The sequence below is a fragment of the Lupinus angustifolius genome, chromosome LG03 (assembly GCF_001865875.1).
Source record: "Lupinus angustifolius cultivar Tanjil chromosome LG03, LupAngTanjil_v1.0, whole genome shotgun sequence".
In the NCBI taxonomy this organism is placed as follows: Eukaryota; Viridiplantae; Streptophyta; class Magnoliopsida; order Fabales; family Fabaceae; genus Lupinus; species Lupinus angustifolius.
The window spans coordinates 10,707,442-10,727,152 of NC_032011.1; the positions used below are offsets into that span (position 1 = coordinate 10,707,442).

Here is a 19,711-nt window from a genome sequence, read left to right on the forward strand (position 1 = left end):
TAAAAGAAATTGAGATAGTATTAAAGTTGGTTCAAATAAACATTCACTAAAGGGAAAATTGAAGACTGAATAAAAACTTAACTACGTCACTATTAGAAGACCATGTATTTCACTTGAAGTGGTAGCATAGTAAATCAATACATGCAATCTCATCATGCTAATCGTTGGGATGCAATGGAACCAATTTTGAAGTATATGAAAGAGGCACATGGACAAAGATTGCTCTATGAAGACAAATGGAACAGACAAATAGTTGGACCAGATTTCCTGTCGATAAACCCTCCACCTTCGGGTGGTATCTTTCTTTGTAGAAATATTGTGTTCTTTTTGCGTTCTTGGCATGCGTTCTGACTCGTCGAGGTTGTTTTTCCATGTCAGGCGGCTTTGACAAGGCCATACGTTGTACATAGTTGACTTGTAGCTTGTGACAGGTCTGGCAGCCGAATTGCATTCTATTCTTGTCATGTGGCAGGAGGGTAGGTGGGGCTGTAAGGTGGCACGGAAGTGCGTTGTTGGTGGCATGTCAGACGGGGAGTGGTCTTGGATCCGACCTGGGCACTCCGGTCATGGAAGGGGTTAGCTTCCAAACAAGCTCCTTGACCAATCATACCAGGTCTTTGCTTGGGTGAATATGAGACCATCTCGGTCAGTTAGGATATTCGGATGACCAAGATGAAACAACTACCCCCAGTCTAGTAGTATGTCGGTAGGCGAGCATACTGGTAGACTTTAGGTGAATCAGTAGGGTGTCGTTTAGACTTTTGGGTAATGTAGCACATGGTTGGTCATCATGATCTCTTTTTTGGTTAACGGACCGTTTTGCATCGGGGAGTAATTGAATGCAGCTCGTTTGTTCATTTCTTGTCATCTTTTGTCTCAGATCTTGGGTCACAATTAGATCGCACTCAAGTGTTTTCTTGAACGAATAGGATGCATTTTGAATTGGGCCCTAGGGGTGGCCCTGGCCTTACTTCGCCTATGAATAGAGAAGTGTTCTCCCTTAATGTTCTTCACTTTTGCTTTATGAATTCTTATGCTACTGTATTTACTCTACTGCCAATAAACTTCTCCTTTCTTCAGCTCTTTCAAACTTCATCTTAGGTAACTTCTTCTTCTTCCCTTATTATTTTACTTTTATAATTTCATCTTCTTCCGAACACGAGCCTAGCTCAGGTAGCATGGAGATCTTATCTCAACCTCCCCATACTTTCACTGTCTTTTTCCGACCCCGTCGGTGTATGACGTATCTCTAAATCCAAACCTTGGTGGTTGGTCGGAGAAAGAGAATGGATTCATGGGGGAAAATGTTGATTAACCGAGCAACAAAGCTCGGGATGTGACTAACGGATGTGAATAGTGATTTTAGTTCAGAATCTGACATTTCGTGTGGTCACATGTCCTTCATGGAGAGAACATTTGCAATGAAAACCGACCAGCTAGTCATTCCTTCTGGTATGGATAGACCTGAAGGTCAGTATTGGTGGGTAGATTAGGAGATCTTAGGGCTGGGTAGTTGTTTTCCATCTGAGGATCACCCCATAGTGAATATTCTAGAGAGTCCGTCGGGCGCGGTTGTACTGAAGTCCCCAAAGTCGACGACAGGGTCTGCCACGATCTCCAAACCTATGAGGGAGTTGGTTATGCTTTCTATTTATACGACATTTACTCATGGAAGCTCGGATTACAACTTCCTTTCGATGACTAGAGTGTGGTCGTCCTGGGTCACCTCCAGGTTGCTCTTTCCCAATTGCACTCGAATGCGTGGGGTTTTATCCAGGCATTCACCATCTGGTGTAGGTTCAACGAGCACCCTTGCTCCATTAACCTCTTCTTTTGGATCTTTCACATTACTCACAACACTAATTCTGATGAGGAGAAGGAAGGCCGCCATGGGTGGGTGTATCTCCAAGAGGGGAACAAGCGAGCCTTGTTCTCCCCTTTGACGAGTCGGTAAAGAACTAGAAGAGGGGCTTCTATCGAATGGAGGTCAAGGGGGTGGCCGACCACCCGTGGGCTTACGAATCAGATGGGAGGAAGAGTTTTCCCTTCGCCTATAATGGGGTGTTCCATTAGAAGCATGCGAAAAGGTTTCTGACCAGTGGTGGAAGTTTATATGGTTAGAAAACGGAGGCTACTAAGGAGATTTTACATTGGCTAACAGAGGGTGTGATTGTATGTTGTTCATCCTTGTATAAAGGAGACGCGACCCTTGAGCAGCTCATAGGTAGGCTAGTCGAGTTGTCTTTTCATGCTTGAGTGTTTATTCATTACATATTGACTTTTGTTTTGTTTTTCAGCCGACATGAGCAACAATCTTAATCGAACCTGCCTGATGACCAAGACAGTTAGGTAGGGGCGAGATGGGGTGTCTGTGAGGCTCAGGCATTTCCTCACCTCCAAAGTCTCTTCCATCTTCTGGCCAGAGGTTGGAGTCCCCTTCTACTCAGTGGGTGGCATGTAGGGGTTCTCACACTACTCCTATTCCTCCTCAAGTCCAATCATCGGTCAACCTGACTAGAAGATCAACTTTTGAGCATTCTTCGAAGCAATGGGATCTTGTTGATGCTAAATTCGTCGTGGTTGGGTCTATGGGTCAGAAATCAACCGCTAAATGGAAGGGGTCGGTTGCTCATCCCAAACGGGTATTCTCGATCTTTCAGTCTGCCTCAGAGTTGGACAAAAAACTCCTAAGTTCTTCTGTTAGGGAGCTTCTAGAAGGGGTCTCTATGACGGACCTCCTACAGTAGTTGCAGCTGTCCTCTCTCCTTTCGGCTTCGATGGCCGAATACTTTGAAGAGAAGGGGGTCCTCTTGAGCCGAATGGATAGCAACATCTTGACTAATCTCCAAGAGCGGCATTCGGCTGACATGCAGAAATTGGTAGAGGCTCATGCGGTGGAGTTGAAGGAGGTTGAGGCTCAGGCCTTGGCAACTATGGGTGATGTCATATCGCCAAGAGTGTGCTCAACGGATGGCCATGGAGAACCATGAGAAACTGGCGAGATGACCACTCGGTTCGAGGAGGCGGAGCTGGAGGTCCAACATCTAAGGGCCAAGATGGAAGAGTCGGAGGGTCGGGAGCAAGCCACCCAAGGGGAGGTTGAGCGCCTCACCGGGAAATGACTGCTTCCCAATAGGAGCTTAATCAGGCTGTTGAGCTAGAAGAGATGGTCAGCCTAGCGATCAAAGCTGCCCAATTGTCTTAGGATAATGTCATGAGCCAGGTTCGCCTAGCACATCCCGGCAAGGACTTCTCCTGGATGAATATCTGGGCCATTGTCGTTGATGGGGAGTTACTTTGAGAGGAATCGAGCAACATTGTTAAGTTGCCGTTTACGGGTAGGGGGTAGATTTTACTTGTTTTAGCCTTGTATTTTTGCTAAGTAAATGAAGTCCTTTATTTTGATCTTGCTTGTCTTCTTTTAAGATTTTTGCCAACATTTGTGTGCTTCTAACCGATAACAATCTAATATGGCAAGATCTTTTGCTAGAAGTAATACTAATCTCTAAAGATGTCTTGAACGATCATGATATTTTTGAGTAATCATTTAAATAACGTTGATCAAATTTAAACTTATTAGTTGAAATCTCGAGTTGTATTATCCGCAGGTCCGGCAGTTTGACATTGAGTTCCCATGTTGGTCTTAAGCGACTTGTTACTCTAAGAAGGGATTAACCTGGTAACTGAATAAGGCAAACTTGATCGGAAATATTAATTAGCACGAACACTTGAGCCATGGGAAAGGTAGCCTTGGTCAAGGATAATTTAAAAAATACGAGTGCGTACAAGACAACCTAGACTAGAAGAAACGATAATTAAATCTGGTTGGAAATAGAAGTTATAATTATCTGAATTTGCCCAAGGTAATGTTGATCGGGAATAGTAATGATTCGAAATCGGATGTGGTGATATTTTCCGTGTAAAATACAAGTCTGGCCAAAGGGAACATTGTTCGTGCCTTGGGTGCATATTTGACCATCGTTGAAGGGGTATTAGTCATTGGACCACTAGTCAAGATGGACATTGTTCATGCCTTGGTAATTGTTTGACCACCGTTGATGGGTGACATGGTCCGCACCCTGAGGGGTATTTGACCACCATCGAAGGGGGACATGATCCACACCCTAAGGGGTATTTGACTATCGTCAAAGGGGGACATGGTCCACACCTTGAGGGGTATATGAATGCCATTGAAGGGGGACATGGCCCGCACCCTAAGGGATACTTGATCGTCATCGAAGGGGGACATGGTCCGCACCTTGAGGGGTATTTGACCTTCATCAAAGGGGGATATGGTCCGCATCCTGAAGAGTATTTGACCGCCATTGAAGGGGGACATAGTCTGCACCCTGAGGGGTAATTGACTTCCATCCAATGGGGACATGGTCCGCACCTTGAGAGGTACTTGACCATCGTCGAAAGGGAACTTTGTCCGCACCCTGAGCGGTATTTGACCGTTGTCGAAGGAGGAAATGGTCCATACCTTGAGGGTATTAATAATTGGACTCCTGATGAAGGAGGATATGCTCCACATCTTGAGGGGCATTTGGCCGCCATCAAAGGGGGACATGGTTCGCACCTTGAGAGGAATTAATTATTGAACCGAATTTCAGTGGTAGAGACGAGATGAATAATACCTCTATATATATGTGTGTGTGTGTGTGTGTGTGTGTGTGTGTGTGTGTTTCTGTTACAAAGGGTGTTCAAACTGATGTAGGGTCGAAACTATATTTAAGCATAAAAAACTCGGAGATTTGCGGCATTCCATGTTCGGGGAACCTCCTTCCCAGCCAGGTCTTCTAACATGTAAGCGCCTTTTCCAGTTTTGCATACAACTCTGTAAGGGCCTTCCCAGTTGGGCGACAGTTTCCCTTTAACATGTCCAATGTTCGCCTTGTGGAGGACCAAAGCTCCATCTTCGAATTTTTTGGGGATGACCGAAGAGTAATATTTTTATAACGTTCGTCTTTTGACAGCTTCCTCCCTTATTCGAGCTCGGTCTCTTTTTTCCTCGATCCAATCCAAGTTGTGCCTCATCAAGGTTGGATTGGTCTCCTCATTAAATGGAAAGCTCTCCATGTTGGTTCTTTTATTTCCACCGAAATTATGGCCTTAACACCATATGTTAGGTTGAAGAGGATTCGTTAGTTATGGAATGTGGAGTTGTTCAGTAGGGCCATTGTACATGCTGAAGTTGGTCCGGCCAAGTTCCCTTGGCTTCGTCTAGCTTTTTTCTTGATTCCCTTTAAGATGACCTTGTGGGTTGCCTCTACTTGTCTGTTTGTTTGAGGATGCTCAACAGATGTAAAGTGTTGCTTGATATGTAAGTCGGGCAACAATTCATGAAACTTTCGGTCGGAAAACTGGATACCATTGACAGTCACTACAGCCATTGGAATGTCGAACCGGGTAATGATATTTCTCCAAGAGAATTTTTGGATGATGGCCGACGTGATGGTAGAATAGTCCACAACCACTATCAAAAACTTCAGTTGGCCATCTACCTGAGGAAAGGGTCCTAGAATGTCAATGACCCATATCAGCAGAATGGCCAAGGGGCCAGCATGATAGTTAACTCTACGGGTGGGGCTTTATGGAAAATCGGCAAACAACTAGCATTGGGTACATCTCTTTGTCGTATTTGAAGCATATTTCTCCATGGTGGGCCAATAATACCTGGATCATAATACTTTCTTGGCCAGGGAAGCTACACTAAGGTGGTGTCCATAGCTCCCTTCATGGGCATCTTGGAGGATGTTTTGCACCCTATCAAGGCCGAGGCATTTGATGAGCGGAGTAAAAAATCATCAGCGATATGAGGACCATCGGACCAGAGTGTACCAAGAGCAGCATCGCAGGAACCTCTTTCGCACTTTATGATCAATGGATGGAGTGCCATGTAGAAGGTACTTTATGAATGAACATGTCCAATCATCTAGAATAGAAATCTGCTCGATGGCCATGATGTTGGGTTTGAGGATGGTCCCCTAGATGATGGAATGGTTGCTCCTCAAGCTCTTGCTGCTTGCTAATTTAGATAGGATATATGCCCACGCAAAGACCTTGTTCATCATTCTTTGATATGTTGCCCCAACGTTCTTCAAGCCAAAAGGTATGACTGTATAACAGTATGATGCTCGGTCAGTGATGAAGGTGATCTTCTCTTGGTCTAGTGGCTACATCGGGATTTGGTTGTATCTTGAGTAAGAATCCATGAAGGATAAGTATTGATAGCCTAAGGAGTTATCCATTAGATGATCAATGTGGGGAAGAAGATATGGGTCTTTTGGACATACCTTATTTAGGTATGTGTAATCTACACACATCTACCATTTCCCAGAGGGCTTCTTTACTAACACCACATTTGTCAACCATGTGGTGTAGGTGATTTCTCGGATGAACCTGACTTCTAGAAGATATGGGTCCTTCGTTTCTAAGAAACCGATTTTGCCCCTAGATTGGTCGTCAGCCGGTGGCATATTACTGAAGGGTCCGGGCATATTAGTCGTGGACCAAGCAAAAAGGTCTTTGTTGGCTTTGAAACATTCTACTAGCTTGACCTTCTGAGTTTCTAGGAGGGTTCTGCCCATGTATACTAGGTTGGTTTCTAGCAGTCGTAGTTGTAAAGAGGTCTTCTCTCCTTTCGGTTGTGGGCAGAACTTGCCCTCATCAGTTTGAGCATCCAGTTCTACCAGGTGCACTCTTGGCATTTTATTCATCGGGGTTAGTTATGTTCTTGTTGTTTGATTGGGGTTAAGACTTAGTTGGTAACAAATGTAGGTGTTGTGTTGATCTCTACGAACTACACATACCTGGAGATCGGAAGAAATAAATTTCATGCATAGGTGTGGTACGGAGACCACTTAGGCTGACTAGCAATTGATGACCAGGAATCTGGTCTGGATCGTTCTACTCAGGGGTTGATCGTCAAGTGTTAGGCAAACATTCATGTAGCCCCGTGGGACTACACCTTGGTCGGTGAATCCTACTAATTGGCCGTCATAAGGTAGTAGTTGTGATCGAGGAACATGGTATTTGTTGAGCTACCTTGGTCGATAAAGATTCAGCCAATCTTCTTGTTGTTTAATATAACAGTGATGACCAAAGGATCATCATGCCCTCGGATGATGCCTTCATAGTCGTGATCGTCGAATGAGATGGGAGGGGATTTTCGACCGATGATCTGCGGGTGGGTGTTTCTTGTGGCCATTTGCATGACTTCTCGGACATATCATTTCTGGGCCGACTTTGAAGTTTCGCCCACAGTGAATTCTTCGGAAATGGTGTTGATGTCGATCGGGGCCTTCTGCCTGCGGTTGCTTGGCTGGCCGAGTTTGCTTGATTTCTAGTGGTTACCATAGTGTAAGTAAGCCACATACAACATCAATATTCTTTTTGTGAACAAGTTTGGTCGAACTAGAGGCTCGGGTAGTGCTTCTCTGGTATCTGGGATGGAGTTCTTCAAGATATAAAATTCATACACAACTAGTGCATACATTTTTTTTCTCATAATTGAAAAGCAAAATTTCATTGCATTATCTAATGCAGAAGGAAAATATAGGGTTTTTTACTATTATAACTACTTGTGAGATTATTTGCATTGAACAATACCATGATTTGAAGTTTGTAATAGAGGTCAAATAAAATTGTCTTTTTTATAATAAAACAACTCTTTATATAGCTTACATTTCACCCTTTCCTTTATAAATACCATTTTTCAGGGTGATTTGCTTATATTTAAATGTAATTATCATAGTTCAAGATAGTATTAGTTACTTATCTATCTGTTATATTCATGCAGACATACCTTTATTATTGTGGAGAGAGAAAATAAATAGTGAATTTTAATAAAGATTTTTTTTGGTTGTAAAACAACATCCTAGAATGATACTTATAAAGCAAAAGGTAGAGTAATTCTAATGTTTGATGAAAAATTTGATTGTAATTTAGTTAGATAGTGTCATTTAAACAATCCACCTTGGAGTAGTATCATTGTGAAAATATTATTTCTGAAAAGGTAAAAAGCAAAACTTTGTTGGGTTATCAAATAAGACAAAGACTAAATCTTATTAGATGGGGATGATCACATTGATCGAACGATGTCATAATGTTTTATCATAAATTATATTTATTAACAAAGTATTGATCTCTAAGTTTTTATTCATTGTTTTACAAATATTTTTCATTGACATTTTTTCTTTTTTAGTAAAACAACATCCTAGAATGGCACTTATAAAGCAAAAAGGTTGAGTAATTCTTATGTTTGATGAAAAATTAGATTGTAATTTTGTTAGATAGTGTCCTTTAAACAATCCACCTTGAAGTATTATCATTGTGAAAATATTATTGAGGGTTCGGTTCCTATGAGCGACACTTGTTGGGAGGGGCAGCTACAAACCCCAAAAGGATTAGTTCCTTACCAAAAAAGTGAAGAGATACCATTGATAGCACCAAAACAAATTGTGGAAATATTATATCTCAAAAAGTAAAAAGCAAAACTTTGTTGTGGATATCAAATAAGACGGAGACTAAATATGGGAATGACTATATTGATAGAACAATGTCATAATGTTTTATCATAAATCATATTTATTAATAAAACATTGATCTCTAAGTTTTTATTAATTGTTTAACATATGTTTTTTCTTGGTATCCATATTCGTCTAGAAATTAGGCTAACTTTCATTTAATCTATTTTACTTATGGGACTTATATTGGTCTCCTCCACACATGTCCAAATCACTTAAAACACGATTCTACCATCATTTCTATAATAGGAGCTACTCTAACTTTATCCCTAATGTCTTCATTTCTAATAATATATTATTAAGTGTGTTCACTCATCCAACATAACATTCTCATCTCTCCTACAGGATTTTTTTCTCTTTTTGGCATTTTACTTCCCAACATTTTGTCTCATTTAACATTGCAAATCTTATAGGAGTGTGATAAAACTTCCCCTTTACCTTGATTAATACATTTTTATCATGTATCACACCTGATGCACTCCACCATTTCAGCCAACCCTCTTGAATCCAATGATTTTCATCTCTACCATTTTTCGTGTTGTCTTATGTGATTGACCCAATATATCAAAATCTATCGACTTACAGGATGATATGATCCTTAATCTTTATCTCTAAAAAAGGGTTTGTCAACTTCTTGCTAAACTTACACTCCATATACTCTATCTTATTTCAACTTATATGAAAGTTATATGCTTCTAAAGCTTGTCTTCATATTTTTAGCTTCCTATTTAGTTATTTTCTCAATTCTCTCACTATGATAATTTCATCTACAAAAAGCGTGCATCGACACTAGTTCTTGGATATGCTGAGTAAGCAAATTCAAGACCAATGTATACAAGTAGGAGCTTAATTTTGACCTTTGGCGTAACCCTAATATCCCTTGTATTCTCACATTATTCTTGACCCATCATACATATCATTGATTAATCGAATGGTGGCAACTCAAATACCTTTCATCTCTAGAGTTTTCCATAAAACCTCTTTGGGTACCTTATCACATGCCTTCTCCAAATCAATAAAGACTAACCTATTTCGGTACCTTATCACATGCCTTCTCCAAATCAATAAAGACTATGTACAAGTGCATTTGATTCCTTCAGTATCTCTCCATCAACCATGATAACAAGTTTATAGCCTTCATGGTCGACCTATCAATATAAAACCAAATTGATTTTTTGTGATATTCACTTATTGTTTTAACCTTCGCTTACTTATCCTCTCTCAAAGTTTCATAGTATGCCTCATGAGCTTAATCCCTTATAGTTTGTATAATTTTGTATGTCGTCATTGTTCTTATATATATTGAATAAAATACTTCTCTACTCATCTGCCAACTTGTTATACTTCATTGTCTCATTAAACAGCTTTGTGAGTCATCTAATGCCCTACTCTTCTATAACCTTACATACCCCAATTTGTGTATTATATGCTCCAACCGCTTTCTCATTCTTCATCCTTTTCAAAACTTGTTTTAGCTCAAACTCTAGAGAATAACAAGTATAATTTTGATTGCCCTCTTACATATTTAGTCTATCAAAAAGCATTGAATCATATCCTTCATTGAAAAGCTTGTAAAAAATAGTTCTTTTATCTTTCATTAATATCGTTGTCATTCACCAATACTATTCTATCTTCATCTTTAATGATTCTTTATCCTTTAGTCTAGAGTCTCTAGATTTGTCTCGTATCTCCTTTGCTATCTTCTTAATTCATTTGGCCATCTCCTCCCATATATCATTAACACTTCCTTGTGCTTCTCAAAATATTTCATTCATAACCCTTTTGTTGAAGCTCCTATGTTCCTTTCCCTTTAATTTTTCAGCATTTAATTCTTGGGACTCTATTTTCCTTTGCTATCCACTCTAGTCTTAACTCTTACATGCATAATCAAAACTCTATGTTCGATTATCAAGCTCTCCTTAGGTATGAATTTGTAATCCAAACAAAACTTGCTATCTAATTTCCTTATAAGAAAGAAATCAATTTGAGATCGTGCTACCTCAATCTTATATGTAATAAGATGCTTCTTAAAACATGTATTGACTATTATAAAATCAAAAGTATGGAGCAATCTAAAAGTCCTATTTTCCATATTTACTTCTCCTATGTCATATCCACCATGAAAACCTTCAAGTCTTCTAGTCTTCCTTCCTATGTACCCATTCAGATCGTCTCCAAGGAAAATATTTTCTTTAAACATATGGTCTAGACTGCACCTTCCAAATCCTCCCAAATATTTATTTTTTGATGTTCCTCTAGCCCTACCTAGGGTGAATAAGCATTAATCACATTAAATGTGTTTTCATTTGTTACAAATTTTAGAGTTTTGATCCTTGTCTGAACACCCATCACATTCTTCTTCCATTCCTTATCTACAATTATAACAACCTTATTTCTCAATCTTGTCTTATTAATGTACTACGGGTTAAAACTTCAAGTGCCGACTATTACATTTTATCTGGACTTAGGGTTGACTATGTATAGCATTTTGGTGTCTTACCTACAGCAGAACTATAATATAGGACTATGATTACAATTACTTGATAGATTATTTGGATTAAACAGTTTCAAAAACTGAAGTTTGGAATACACAACAAATAAAACTATATTCTCATAATAAAACAACTATTCATACAACTTATGATTCCCATTTTTCATTAAAATATCTAATCATTTATTGTAATTTTGTTAGAGAGCGTCATTTAAACACTCCATCTTCGATAGTTTTTTGTTTGTGGAGACATTTTCTCTTGAAAAAGTAAAAAGCAAAATTTTGTTACATTATCAAATGCGAAGTAAAACATACGGCTATGACTACACCGACATGTGAGATTATTTAGATTAAAAACTTGAATAACTGAAGTTTGGATTACAAATAAGTGTCTTTCGATAATAAAACAACTATTCATCTAACTTATAATCCAGTATTTCATGACAAAACTAAACATATTAAAGTTTAAATTTTATTGTTATTTTGTGAATAAAACTGGTAGTTCAGTGATGAACTAATAGACATCTTCAAAAAGTTTATTGATGGACCATGAGTTCAGTATATCTGGCTAAAACTTGGAGCATTTGACTTATTTGTAATAGCTTGAGGGTAAATGTTGTAAAATGAGGTTCTTATTTCTCTGGTTCAGGTATTTGTAGGTTAATGACATAAGTGGTATCATTCATTTGCTGAGGGAGTAACACTCTTTTTAATCATGTCAACATAAGTTATAATAATCTGTGTATATTATAAAAAATCTGCTGAGTGCTATTCACTCAAGCATTTCACAAATCTCTAGTCTAAATTCTTCCCACGTTTTTCAAGTATACAATAACTGAACAGTAATGGCTAATGGCACACAATTTTCAAAACAGCTGAAACATGAATGGCTAACTATGCCTCCAAGGTTCCCTTCCATAGTAACTCAAGGGGAGGATTTTGCAATCAACTTCTTAGCATGGATAATGATATCATCTATTCGAGGCCGCATAGTAGGTTGCGGCTGAAGCATCCATGTCACGAAATGATGAAGAGCTTCGGGATATGGAGGCTTAGGTCCTGCTGGCCATTTGACCTGAGCATTTATAATGGCCAGTTGTAGGCTTCCACCGGATTCTCCGAGTACATATTCAAATGGTGATACACCATACCTGCAAAATTCAGCCAGATGATGATAAACAAGTTCACCAAAGCTTCCAAATCAACCACAAAATTGTATACAAAAACTATGCACACAACTTGTCATAAAAAAGTACCCCTCCGAAATGCAGTAGATTTCTGTGAAATACAAAAGTGATACAAAGGCTTGCACACTGGTGTGTTCTTAATTTATATCTGTCTACAGTTGGGTGTGTCGTGAATAGCATTAACCAGAAAGAGCAAGCTATTCATTGTGTGATCGAAAATGCTTCATACAAATAAACATGCCACACTTTTGGTCAGGTGACCCTTTCCCCACTCCAGCTAAAAAATAGGAGCTGCTGTTAAACATAATGGTCAGTAGCCCACTCAACCACACAAATCTCATTAAGACGGAAAATTTGGTCAAGGCCTAAATTATGGATCATTTACCTCCCACTTCCCTGGCCTTTCTCTTCCATAGGCTACACTTTCTTCACTGTGAAGAAAGAAACGCATTGTAATTGTTTAAAAAAGGTGGTTCAGTACACGAGACTCCCACCTAAATTATGGATCATTTACCTCCCACTCATCACATAATGCAGTCTTACTTTCACAAACAAATAGACTATTTTCAGGATACCCATGACCTTCAGGTCACAACGCAAGTCACCATACCATTGTGCCGAGGCCCACCCTCACATATTGTCATTGTTTAATTGAAACTATACTAGATCAACATCATACTATTTGCTCATAAAACAATAAAAGCAATATAGGAATTGAAACAAAAAATGAAGTGTTTTTATACCAAAAAAGCCAATGCTTCACTTTATTTTTCAATCCCTATCTTGCTTATCTTTTAAAGGAACCAAATAAAGTTAAATCCAGTACCATCCAAATAAATGACAAAATGATAGTTATTATGATGCAAGAAGAAAGTTATTAACCATACTTAACATAAGATTAACATTATCACACAAAAAAGGATTAATGCTCACATTATGGCGTACAACATGCAGCCTAGTGACCAAATATCAGTCCTCTCATCTATATCAGCATGACTTGGGCAATCCCACAGCTCAGGAGCTCGGAAAGGAGCAGAGCAATGCTCAGCTGCCCATTCCTACATGAGAAGAAAAAACAAGTCACAATCGGCAGGGAGAAAATCTAAGCCAAATGAAACTTTGTTCTTCGTATTTGTAAAACTTATTCGGAAGAGCAAATCTACTTCAGAATAATCAGTGACAATGAAAGACTAAGCCTAGTAATCAAGTATGACCAATTACTGTGTACATTGTACAGACAGAAATTAACAGATTTTGTATATTGTATCATAATATGGAGCCACCATATTTGGCAATACAATTTCACAGCTAGGAATGAAGGGAAAGCCTCATAAAACATTACTGTTAAATACACGAGCATATGTCATGAAAATTGTCTAGTGGGTAGCTGTTAGTGATAACTGTAGTTATAACTGTCTAACCAACAGTTTAACTGAGTGTCAACAGGGAGTCTAGTTGACTGTAAATAAGAGGGAGGGACATGTTGTTCCTGCTAGCACATCGATAACGGAACCATTTCTAATACAATTTATACTGTTCTACAAATTCTTTTATCATTTTTTGGTCCAAATCTTTGATATATGTGAAGGCATCACATACCATATGTTCTGCAAACACCTACAAAGCATATCAAAGAAACTATCTGTAGTGCAAGAAATAAAAACTTCTAGGGCAATAACACAGAACAGAATAACAAAATTTTCTATATAGAGAAACGAAAAGGAATGGAGAAACGAAGCACCTGCAATTGCAGTGCCTCTGGTCGGGAGCGAATTTGCCTCCTGGCAGGTCGAGCACTGCCAAAATCCATCAGTATAGCAAGAGGTGGTTGTCCTTTTCTATGTGTTATGAGAACATTACCAGGTTTGACATCATTATGTGCATATGGAGGATCTAAACTGTGCATATGCTTGAGTCCTTCACAAATCTGTTGTGTTGATTTTAAATGGTTAAAAAGCATTTAGCGCATATAAACAATTGCAGTAAGTTAGCAATAATAAAGCCTAAAATATAGAGAAATAACTATGTTCTTCAGTTATATTCTAAATATAAGAGAAGCTGACTATAGATATTAATATTTCTACTTACACATAATTCTCAAGACAAGTAACTAAACTGTATCAGGAATAAATATGTCAACAATAAAAAAACATATCTTTCATGAAAATGTGTTAAAAAACATAAAGTTCCACCTCAGCCATTTTAACATACTCCGTTAATGTCTACCATTTCTTTCTTTCAGCAAACAAGACAACAAGAATATGGTTCTTTTTACCTGCGAAAATATTTGAAGAACATCTGAGGTAGAATAGAACTGCTTATTGGCATTCATTGTTTTTGCGTTGTCTAGCAACGTTCCATCCAAATAAACTGGAAATAACAAGTATGCTTCATGATTCCAGGTTTCTTGGGTAGGCTGCTTGCAAAAGACACATCATCTACATAAATAAAAAAGCACAAAAACGCAAACAGGGAAAGGAAAAAAAGAAGAATCGGAAACAAACATGTGAGAAAAAAGAGTTACACAATCCCATGTAAAGAATACTATATTTTCTTTTCACCAAAGCTAGAAAGCACATAAGAGTATAAAAACACTGAAAAGGAATAATCTCCAACTATATTAGAACAATTAAGGAAATACACTAGCTATGCTACATCAACATAAATATGATATTTAATCGCCAGCCAAGTTGAGAAAACCTAGACTTTGAACTACAGTATTAGATACGAGTCCCATATAACAACACTAATGGTAGTAAAATATTTTCATGGGACATGAAACCAGTATCAACACGTTTATTCTTATAGAACTAATCAAATAGTTAATGAAAGACTGGCATGAACTTTGCCACCCATGATGAATATCTTACAATATCCACCACCATAAAAAGGTACAAATAGTACCATCCCATTAACATCCGTCCAAATACCGGATTATAATTTGTTGAATCACACTAAATTTTTTTAAAGCTATATGAGATCACCACACCTATATCTTAATGACAACTAAAACTGAAAATGGTTGATTGAATTACTAAATGTCTGCACTCCAACCTAATATCTTTCAGCCATGTTTCTTAGAATTCCAAGTTACTAGGCTACAGCTTACTATTACAACTTCTACAGAGCAAGTTACAATGAAACAACTCCCAACATATCCTTGACAATACTACTAACTCAAATCCACCGAGTCTATGGGACATACAAATAAGAACGGAAACTTAATTAACATAAGCTGACTCAAAATGCTACCCAAAGCAGAAGCCACATAATTAACTAAATATCTTGGAATTATAAAGATAACCCCACATTCACTAATATTCCTTTGTACTGCTCCTTCATCAAATTACTACTTGCCTTAACTGAAATAATTGCATGGTCAAGAAGTGGGAGCAGATTTGGATGACTGAACAATGATGAAACACGGATCTCTTCCCTCACCAACTCCAACTGCTCACTGTTCTGAATGAGTATCTTTTTTATAGCGTAAGTTCCATCACCTGTGGAAAAGAGATCGTAAATCTGATAATAAGATAGAAAATCCTCTTTGCAATAGCTGAAGAAAAGAACAAGAAATTCTATAACTGAGAAATATGATGTGAAAAGCATCATTGCATTTTATCAAAAGTACAAAATTACTTCGCCACAAAATCAACTACCACACAGAAGAAAGCATCGGAGTGAATGGAAAAGAATATGAATGGAAATAAGTAAATCCCATGTTTAGTAATGGAGCATAGTGTTGCTAGAGGGGAGCTAAGGATCCCCAAAAGTTTTTTCTTTAAATACACACATATAATATATACGTATACACACATATATAATTGTCATGTTAGCCTCGGCACAATACTAAGGTTCCTTGCCATGTGAGTTAAAATCTCATGTCATGAGTTAAAATCCTTGAAACAGCATCTTCACTTGCAAAGTTAAGGCAACGTACATCTATCATCACCATACACCACTAGATAGGAACTTCATACATTGGGATGCCCTTTTATGTTTTGTAATCTTCTTCTTCCTTTCACATTTTTACCATTTCAATCCTTCAATGACTTCTCTACGTCCAATCTCTAAATTGTGTACCCATATGAATTTGCCTTCAGCCCCACTTTAACTTCTCAAAATTACATGCTTTCTTCTTTCTAATACTTTATCAGCAGTCCAGCCCCACTTTTCCTTCTTTAATACTGTTTTCATGAAGGTGTGTTAAAGAATAACATTACACACTGAGGTATAGATGTAGGGTAGGACATCACATATTAATTTATGTATGGACTTTGCTATTGGTGTTCATTGACACATATTTAGGATTACCTACATAATTCTATTTCTCCTACCACAATTCTGTACAGGTAAAAATTAGAGCTCATACCATATCACTCACTAGATTTAAGTAGTTTGAGTCAATCATACAACACGATGAAGAAATTGATGGAGATATAAACCATAAACTAGGGTGTATGAAATGGTGAAGTGTTTCAGGTGTCATATGTAATAGAAAGATGTCACACAAGCTTAAGGAGCAGTTTTACCTTTTGCCTACAAGACAGGCAATGTTAGTGAGACTGAATGTTGGGCGATAAAATATGAACAAGAAAAAAAACTTCATGTAGCAGAGGTGATGATGTTACGTTGGATGAGTAGACACACTAGACAAGATAGGATTAGAAATGAACGCATTTGGGAGAAAATTATAATAGCTCCTATTAAAGCAAAGATCGTCGAATTGTGCCTGAGGTGGTTTAGACATGTGTGAAGCAGATTGTTAGAATCCAAAAAAGGAGAGTAGATCCAATGGAGGTTATTCAAATTTCTAAAGGAAAAAGGGAGGCAATAAAAAATCATAGGCGAAAGGATTATGAAAGAATTACAAACTAATGCTTTGTAAAACAAACATGATTTATAATAGAGCATTATGATATCATTAATCTATATAGCCAACCCCACCTTATGAGATTAAGGCTTGACTATCTTTGTTGTTATTTTTCCAATCAATGTATGATAGAAAACTACAGCATCTTCTATTTAGCCAACCTAGGAATAAAATGTAGTTGTTGGATTTTTCCAATCAATTCTATCTATGAAACATCTTGAATGAATAAACCATCTCATTCCATCCCCATCTCAAATTTTATTTCAAAAGCATTCCATTCAACCAAACATGTACAAAGGTTTCATTCATATGTAAGTCTAACAGTCCACCGTATATAGGCATGCCTGGATAAAACTAGGTTTGAGGTATATAACAGGATATCTCAGATTTAAGGTGAAACAGAATCATAAGAAACCAAAGAGTTACATTGTCTTTACAAGAAGACATGCAGCATTTTATATTTAGAAATATAGAATAATAGTAAGAAGCACAGGGAATTAATTTAACTTCACCAGATTGGGCCATGGCATGTTGCCCATGGAATTGAAATCAGCATGAAAGAACCACTTTAGTTTGACTGAGAAATAAAACAGTAAAAATTATAACCCTAGATTCCACTGCAAAAACTTTGTTTCCAGGAATAATTATACTATCTCCCATGAGTTTAGCTTAGTAGCATACATTAAAATATTCATGGTATTCTCTCGGTGATGCTTATGTCATCATTACATTTACTTACGTAAGGGGTAGAGTGAAATTATACTGAATTTCTAAGAGTCAGTTTGCGAGTTGGATTTTATAAGGGAATGAAGGAAAAGAAAGTTTGAGACATGAAATACACTTGTGACACGAGTATGAAGCAATTCATTTTCCCTTTTTTCTCTCCAAAATTCAACTCATAAATGAAATCCGCTAGTGAATTAAGTTTTGGAAAGAAAAAAATTTTAAACTTCATTTTCTTTCTTTCCCTTCCAAAACAAAACTAGTGTGAGCAAGAAAATTTTGTAAAAATCAGCAAGGAATGTAATTGTATTTTTCCCAGCAAAAAACAAACCGAACTAGAATTTCACATTAAAATGGTATAACAGGAATCCAAAACAAGGCTGAATTCAGGAATTAAAAAGTCATTAAAATCATAAACACGTACGGAAATGAATAATGAAATCAAACCTGAGAGGTGGGAAGAGTATTTTAACTTATTGCCAATACCAGCAGTGGCATCAGAGTCAGTGACGAGCTCCTTCACCAAATACACATAGGCGAAGCCACCTTCCCCGATCTGCCTCACGATTCGGAACCTGTTCTCGTTAATCCAAACTTCTCCTCCATTAACGGCGTCGTATAGCGAACTCAGACCAGATAACGAGCACCCCATCTGATTCTACTGGTGCATCAAATGCAGATCTTGAACCCTTCTGTCTCTCTCTTTGTTTGTGTGTTTTGGAATTTAAAATTAAATTAAAGAAAAGGAAAATTAAGTGTCCAAATAATAAGTGATTTGTAATTTGTTTATTCCCTTCTCTCTTCTCAGTTTTCACAATAACACATGTTTATTGCAACTCCAGATCTCAACATGTTGAGGACATTTGTGCTAGAATGGAAACATGCGAAGAGTGATACTTTCTTTGCCTACAAAATTTATAAATACGAGTTGTTTCAATGTACGAACCTTCAAAAGTTTGGATTTTGACAATATTTATGGTTTTAGTTTTTGGTTGGCAACTTGTTTAGCAGGTAATAATTTTAGCAAGGTCTTACTATAATGGTATAAGGTCGTCTCCCAAGATTATTAATATAATTAAAAGGTTAAAAGTTAAATTTTTTAGAATGATAATTATTGGAAGGATAATCACGGATTCTGAGAGAGATAAATTAGTTGCCCAAAGGATAAGAGAATATTTTTTATAGTACAAAAAAAATGAAACTAAAAGCCCAAATCAAATCTTGGCTGCTTCTATAATACATGATTTTTTATATAGAAATACTTGATTTACTTTTTGTAAATTTATAATAAATATGGTTTTTCCATTATGAGTTTTCCAATTGAGAATTAACGATTATTCAATAATTTATGATTTTTATTTTAAAAACAAGTTTATTGATTATTTTTTATCCAAATGAATCTATATTTTCAATGAAATAAATTTGTTCAAAAATATTATTCAAAAATATATTTTATGAGTAATTTTATTTTTTTTTGTAAATAATTTAATGACTAATATTCATCAAAAGTGTTCTCATTTTTAATTATATTATCTTCTTACCTTTTATCCCTAATTGCATGACTTTAAACCTATTATTATATATCTCTATATTCCTTTAGTTTCATGACACCATTTTCTTTCTTTGTTTCTAATAATATATAATCTATTATTATTTGTATTATTATTTTCTAGTATTTATTTGTTTTTTATTTAAGAGAATAATTTTAGTAACTTACTTTTAAATTCTTTCTTACCTTAGTTTTAACTCTAACTCAATTCTTATTTTATTATTTACACTTATAGATAAACTCTTCTGGTTGTGTCTCAATTATTTAATAAGTTGTTCTTTGATCTTTTCTGTGTACCTTTCCATGCATAGATCATAAGAATTATTCAATGAAGAAGGCTCAGGAGATCGCTACTATTAT

At 37.1% G+C, this 19,711-nt stretch overlaps 1 protein-coding gene across 3 annotated transcripts; it reads right to left on the bottom strand.

The window, feature by feature from the left end:
- On the bottom strand, positions 10,297–18,708 carry LOC109343359 (serine/threonine-protein kinase 16-like). 3 transcript variants are annotated; one of them, XR_002107197.1, is made up of 7 exons: positions 18,250–18,708; positions 15,564–15,706; positions 14,482–14,622; positions 13,948–14,133; positions 13,140–13,264; positions 11,879–12,170; positions 10,297–10,307 (listed from the first exon to the last, which is right to left on the bottom strand). XR_002107197.1 is itself a non-coding variant. In XM_019581599.1 (6 exons), exons 1-6 carry the CDS (start codon positions 18,452–18,454, stop codon positions 11,945–11,947), a joined length of 1,026 nt encoding a protein of 341 aa, XP_019437144.1. In that variant the 5' UTR covers positions 18,455–18,708; the 3' UTR covers positions 11,634–11,944. The 3 variants fall into 3 exon arrangements, 2 of the variants coding, with proteins under 2 accessions (XP_019437144.1, XP_019437146.1); XM_019581599.1 differs by lacking the exon at positions 10,297–10,307 and having other exon boundaries at positions 11,634–12,170; XM_019581601.1 differs by lacking the exons at positions 10,297–10,307; positions 18,250–18,708 and adding an exon at positions 16,021–16,039 and having other exon boundaries at positions 11,634–12,170.